The sequence below is a fragment of the Equus przewalskii genome, chromosome 10, assembly GCF_037783145.1.
Source record: "Equus przewalskii isolate Varuska chromosome 10, EquPr2, whole genome shotgun sequence".
Classification (NCBI taxonomy): domain Eukaryota; kingdom Metazoa; phylum Chordata; class Mammalia; order Perissodactyla; family Equidae; genus Equus; species Equus przewalskii.
The window spans coordinates 38590964-38596704 of record NC_091840.1 but is presented as its reverse complement, the minus strand read 5'-3'; the positions used below and the strand labels follow the sequence as shown (position 1 = coordinate 38596704).

Here is a 5741-nt window from a genome sequence, read left to right as displayed (position 1 = left end):
ACGGAGTAGGTGCTAACTGTATGAGTGTTAGCATCAGGAGACAGTGCAGTATGTGAGGAGGGGTGCTACACTGAGCCCAGAAATATACAACACCCCACAAACACTGCCATTTGTCTTCTATGTCACCTCAGTTCTGTCACTGCCTCTTTCTTGGTCTCAATTTCCCCATCAGTGAAACAGGAAGATGATCTCTAAGGTCCCGTTCATATCTGACATTCTGTGCAAGAGTGAAGAATGGATTTCCAGTCCTTGGAAGGAAAAAGATGGCAGAGCTGGGGAAATAGGCTCCAGTCTACCAGGAGCTGACATGGAGGAGAGCAGAGAGGCAAAGCTGGAGGAGAAGCCTGGGGTAAGCGTCTAGAAATGACCCGAGGAGCTCAGCCCTGACTGCCTAGTGGTTAAAGTTCAGCATGCTCCGCTTTGGTGACCCAGGTTCAGTTCCTGGGCGCAGAACCACACCACACCTCTGTCGGTTGCCATGCTGTGGTCACAGCTCACATAGAAGAACTAGAAGCACCTACAACTGGAATAGACAATTACGTACTGGGGCTTTGGGAAGGAAGAGAAAAAGAGGAAGATTGGCAACAGATGTTAGCTCAGGGCGAATCTTTCCCAGCAAAAAGAAAATTATAAAAAAAAAATAGAGAGGATCCGATGGGTGCAAAGCCTACTGTGTGTCTCCCTCCAAGGCCTGAGCTGGGGGAGCATCAGCAAGCACAGGCAAGGGACCCCATGCTGGATGGGGAGGCGGAAGCAGGTGAAGTGCAGGAGGGGCCAAGGCGGCAGGTTAGTCACTGGCTTCTGATATTTCTAGAAAGCTCACGCTTAGTTCCTCTTTCCTTCACCCCTGACACTGACTGGGAGTCGGAGGTGATGACAAAGGTCCGCGTGGAGGATGCTGGTGGGGGTGTCAGCCCACGCGAAGGAAGAAGGGATTATTCACCCAGAGGACTTTCCATTCCTCATCTATGAGTTGATGAGGAGGGGGCCCCAGGGGGACTGGGGATTCTGGGGAGCTGTAAAACCTTGGCCCTGCCTCCCCTCACATCCCTTTCAGGGCTTTCCTTCTTACGCCTCTGAGCAGGGACCCAATCCAGACTTTGTGCTGGAATCTTCCCGGTACAACCCCATGTGAGACGTCCTTGGCTCCAGGCCCGGCATCTGGAATGCAGGCTCCAGCCAAGAGCGTTCTTTTCTATGTGGTCTGGGAACTTCCAAAGCTGCTTCAGAGAGGGAATTTCCACTCATTTCTCCCACTCAGGTGACCGACCTTCCAGCTGAGGAGCATCTCTTCTTGACAGAGCAGAGGCGGGAGGGAAACAGCTGCCATCTCCCAGAAGACTTTCTCTTCTGAGTCATACCCTTTCACCTGTGACCTGTCTATTGTCTGACTCTTGCAGTGACAAGTCACTTTCCAAATATTGTGATTCTTCTCTGAGGTAGAGACATAGCTTCAAACATAGAGAAAAGCTTCCTGGCTGGAATACGGTTTCTTTACATAAAAAGAGGAAGTTGAAGTCCGCGATCTCTCCAGGTCCTTTGGTTCTAGGACACCAGCAGTGAGAGAGACACGGCTGGACCAGCAGAAAGATTCAACATCTCAGTATCTTCAAACTTGTTAACCTAGACAAAACCCAAGAAATGGCTGGATTCCACAGAGAAACGGGACACAGTCCTCCCGGTCTGTGGAAAAGGCCATGCTAATATATTAGCCAGGAGTTTCCATTAATATGAAGAAAAACGTCTTGGACGTTAAGGTGAGATGGTCTGGAGAGGAGTGTGTGAAGCTGCGCAGTCTCCATCCTGAAAACGTTTTCTTCATTCAATAAGAGTGGTTGGAGCCATTGGAGGACCACTGAGCAAAACACAGAGAGGTTTCAAAGTGGGGCGGAGGCCGGTGGGGGGTTAGCACGAGTCAAGCAGAATGGAAATAGGGTCTGAGCAAGGCGCAAGCAACGAGGTAGACAACTGATTTGTTCTCTCTTCCTTCTGCCTTTTTGGAGTTATTCCCGAGTCTAGAATGGCTACTTCATGGATGCTCTGCTCTCAGATTCTCTAGGAAACCAATATCCATCACGAGACATTAACCTAAAGCCTGGGAGCAGGGACGCTGGAGTCAAAGTGTCCTGGGTGGGAAACTCAGCCCCGCCTTCTATCACCTGTGAGATCCTGGATAAGTCACTTCACTTCAGTTTCTACCTCAGGAAAGTTGGGTTGTTTGGAGGACAATGAAATGATGCTGGAAAGCACCTCAGCGCCATACCTGGCGCCTGGTAGGCACCCAATAACACCAGCTGTTCATCTGCTTCACTCTCACTGACCACTTACCTTGGACCAGACACGGCCGTTTGCGGTCAGAGATGACCATTTCTCATTACAAATGTAGTGATTGGCAGATGTTTCTTGCTCCATGCATTTTGCAGACATTGTCTCAATGACCCTTTAAGAAAGAAGAGTCCCTATATCCTTCCACGTCCACTTGGAAAGGCAAAGCAGTCTCAGAAGTAGGAGGCAGTGGAAAGGGGCGGTGGAGAGCTGAATTCTAGGCTTCTCTCAGCCACTAACACGCCTCCAGGAATCCTACCGTGTCTGTAAAGGAAAAGAGTTCACCGAAATGAAAGCTCAGGTCTTTACAGTTTTATTACCGTGATTCTGGGATTTCTGAGCAAACCCAGACCAGCGCTGCAGCATGAAGGCAGCCATCCCATGCCCATCATTCTGTTCCTCTCCTCACTCATGCTCTCTGGGAATCCAGAAAGAAGCTGGGGTGACAGCCGCCATAGCAGGGGACGCACTTCTCGCCCAGAGCCGCCTGCTGAGCTGACCACAGGCTCCAAATCCCACAGTGACTTACCCACAAGGAATGTGTCATGACTCCTCTTGAGGTGACTGCTTGTTTGGCAGATGCTGGGGACAGAGGGCACTCGGATGGAGGCCCAGGCCAGCCGGAGGATGCTTGCTCTTTTCACCCAGGACTGTCTCATAGTGGTGACAGCACAGATGCTGGGTTCTGCTCAGGGGAACTTGAGTGGGTTACTTAACCCCCCTGTGCCTCAATTGTCTGATCTCTAAAATGGGAATAACATACCTACCAGATGGGGTTGGAGAACTGAAAGGCTTAGCATTTGCAAAGAATATTCCTGGCACCGAGTAAGCATTGTCTGAGTATTACATGGAAATTTTCTTTCGCAGCACTGTAGGATCTACATGGCTTCTCCCAAGTCTTAAATCTGATGAGTCTTAGAATTCAGTTCTATGGTTACAAAATCCTATAGTTCTGCTAAGCTACACTTGTGCCATCATCCTGCATTTTAAAGAGCAAAGGGATTTAGTGTGCTGTTGGGGAGCCCACCAAGACTTCAGGGCCCCTTCCTGGCTTGAAGGCCCCTCAGGTTGTTGCCTAAAGGTGGGCCGGGGTCAGCCCAGAGATGCTTTCATTTCCCTTCTGACCTGTTTCCTTGCTTCCTTTCATTTCTGCAGAGCTTTCACTTCTGAGAAAGCAGAAGGAATCTTTAAGAATAACCCTCTGGGTTCATGTCTGTGGTCGCTCCCAACATAACTGGCCTCCCCTTCCCCCCAACCCCACCACTTTTTTTGGTCTCAGCAACGGATGGAAAAAGTGCCAAGTCCTGACCACTGCTTCCCTCTCCTACTTCCTGGAAATCTCCCAGGATGCTGCCCTTGCTCAGCGCATTTAACATTCCACTTCGTCATTCATTGAGAATGATGCTGCTCTGGGGCCCAGCTTTCTCCCGTTGCCCCACCCTCTTGGCTTTCAATAAAAGGCAGGCAGAGCGCTGGAGGAGCAGAGAGGCTGAGACCAAGCCAGAAACCAACAACTCTCAGGCTGAAGCTCCCATCCTTACCCTCCAGCATGAAGGTCTCCGCAGCCCTCCTGTGCCTGCTGCTCACCGCGGCCGCCTTCAGCACCCAGGTGCTGGCTCAGCCAGGTAAGACCCCGTCTCCTTCCCTTTGAAGCACATCGCCCCATTTCTGGGTTCGCAGGCCATCAGAGCAGAAGGGTACCCACAGTCTCACTCTAACAACTGCCTTTTTAAGATCGGGAAGGTCAGAGAAGGATAAGGGGTGAGCCTTATCACACAGCTGCTCCTGGCCAGAGTCTGGGCGAGAATTCCAGCTGTGGACGCCAAATCCAGCTCCTCCCCGGACTCCAGCTCTGTAAACACAGCCTCAGTGCAGTTACTGCCCTGGCTCCCTTCAACAGTGTTTGGGGACTGGGGTGATCAAGATGGGGAGCCTCTGGCGGTGGGTGTGCAGGGTATTTCCAGATATGGGGGAGTGCAGAGCAGGAGACCCAGAACCTGGGCTGTGCTTCATTCAGTCCAGCTTCCAGAGACACAGCTCTGCAGAGGCAACGGGTATCAGAGAAACTTACTATTAGGCATAGATTGCTGGGTGCCTAGAGGGTGACCCATAGCTGGAGTCCCGGAGCTGATCTTCCCTGACCCTGATAATTTGGATTATTAGTCTCTCCTAAGGACACTCCCAGGAGTGATATAGTTTTAAGAGTTCCACCTTCCCTCTGTCCATTATCAGTGCTGTATACCCATTTTACAGCATAGGAAACTGAGTCAGTATGACCTTCTAGCTCCAAGGTATAGGCAGAATTGTTGGGGTGTAACAGGTTATACCCCCGCTCCTGACTTCCCTTTCCCTTCTCCTTATTCCTTTCTTCTGCTCTGACTAAGATCAGAAGAATCTAGTCCATCCTAAAATGGTTTTTCTTTGCGGTTCTATTTCCAGATGCAATTAATTCTCCAGTCACCTGCTGCTATACATTCACCGGTAAGAAGATCTCATCTCAGAGGCTGGGGAGCTATAAAAGAGTCACCAGCAGCAAGTGTCCCAAAGAAGCTGTGATGTGAGTTGAATGCACCAGCCCTCTCTGGGAGCTCCAGTTCTTCCTCAGGGAGCAAGCGGCAGCCTCACAAACTTAGAGTCAGAGTGACATCATCTCATTCAATAACTCACAGTGCCCCGTGCGAAAACTGAGGCCACCAGGGCAACGGTGACTCCAAACATCCCTCTCCATCTGGGTGCTTATTCAGAGCATTCCAATTTTTTTAACCCGATGTCAGGATGGCTTCAACTGGGACAACTATAGGAGCAACTTGCCCTGGGTTCCCTCCTTCCACCTGTCTTCCTCCTCTAGTTCCCATGGTAGCTTCTCGGGGCAGCATGGGCTTCACTCCTAGGCTGAAATCTTAATGGAACTAACTGTGCCTTCTCCCCCCACAGCTTCAAGACCATATTGGCCAAGGAGATCTGTGCTGACCCCGAGCAGAAGTGGGTCCAGGATGCTGTGAAGCAGCTGGACAAGCACCTACTCCAAAAGCCAAGAATCTGAAGCTAATTTATTGTCTTCTAGCATTCCCTAAATGCCCCCTGATATTATTTTATTGTAGTTTCAAAGAGTATGAACTTTGTTTATTGACATGAAACTTGATGCTTAAGTAGCGTTAATCTTATTTAAGTTATTGATGTTTAAAGTTTATCTTCCACGAATACTAGTGTCTGTGAGATATGGAGACTTGAGCAAACTGCTTTCCTCTGTGAACCCCAGTTCTACCCTTGGGATGGTGTTGAGGGTCCTTGCAAGGATCATTAATGCAAAGCCTTTTTGTTTAAAATTATAAGACATTGCTAAAAACGCTATTGTGGAAATGTATATTATGATGTAACTACTGAACAATATATATATATTTTTGTACAAAACCTAA

At 49.5% G+C, this 5741-nt stretch overlaps 1 protein-coding gene across 1 annotated transcript; it reads left to right on the top strand.

Annotated features, from left to right (window-relative positions):
• Positions 1-1261: 1261 nt before the first annotated feature.
• LOC103543272 (C-C motif chemokine 2) lies at positions 1262-5741 on the top strand. Its single transcript, XM_008510164.2, has 3 exons — positions 1262-3950; positions 4765-4882; positions 5260-5741. The coding sequence occupies exons 1-3, from the start codon at positions 3875-3877 to the stop codon at positions 5366-5368; spliced, it is 303 nt and encodes a 100-aa protein (XP_008508386.2). The 5' UTR covers positions 1262-3874; the 3' UTR covers positions 5369-5741.

Excerpts from the sequence above, each read along its gene's own strand:
- LOC103543272 (XM_008510164.2), top strand. The coding sequence starts at position 3,875 with ATGAAGGTCTCCGCAGCCCTCCTGTGCCTGCTGCTCACCGCGGCCGCC. Across the intron at positions 3,951-4,764 it reads CCAGGTGCTGGCTCAGCCAG|ATGCAATTAATTCTCCAGTC; the intron begins GTAAGACCCCGT and ends TTCTATTTCCAG. Across the intron at positions 4,883-5,259 it reads TGTCCCAAAGAAGCTGTGAT|CTTCAAGACCATATTGGCCA; the intron begins GTGAGTTGAATG and ends CTCCCCCCACAG.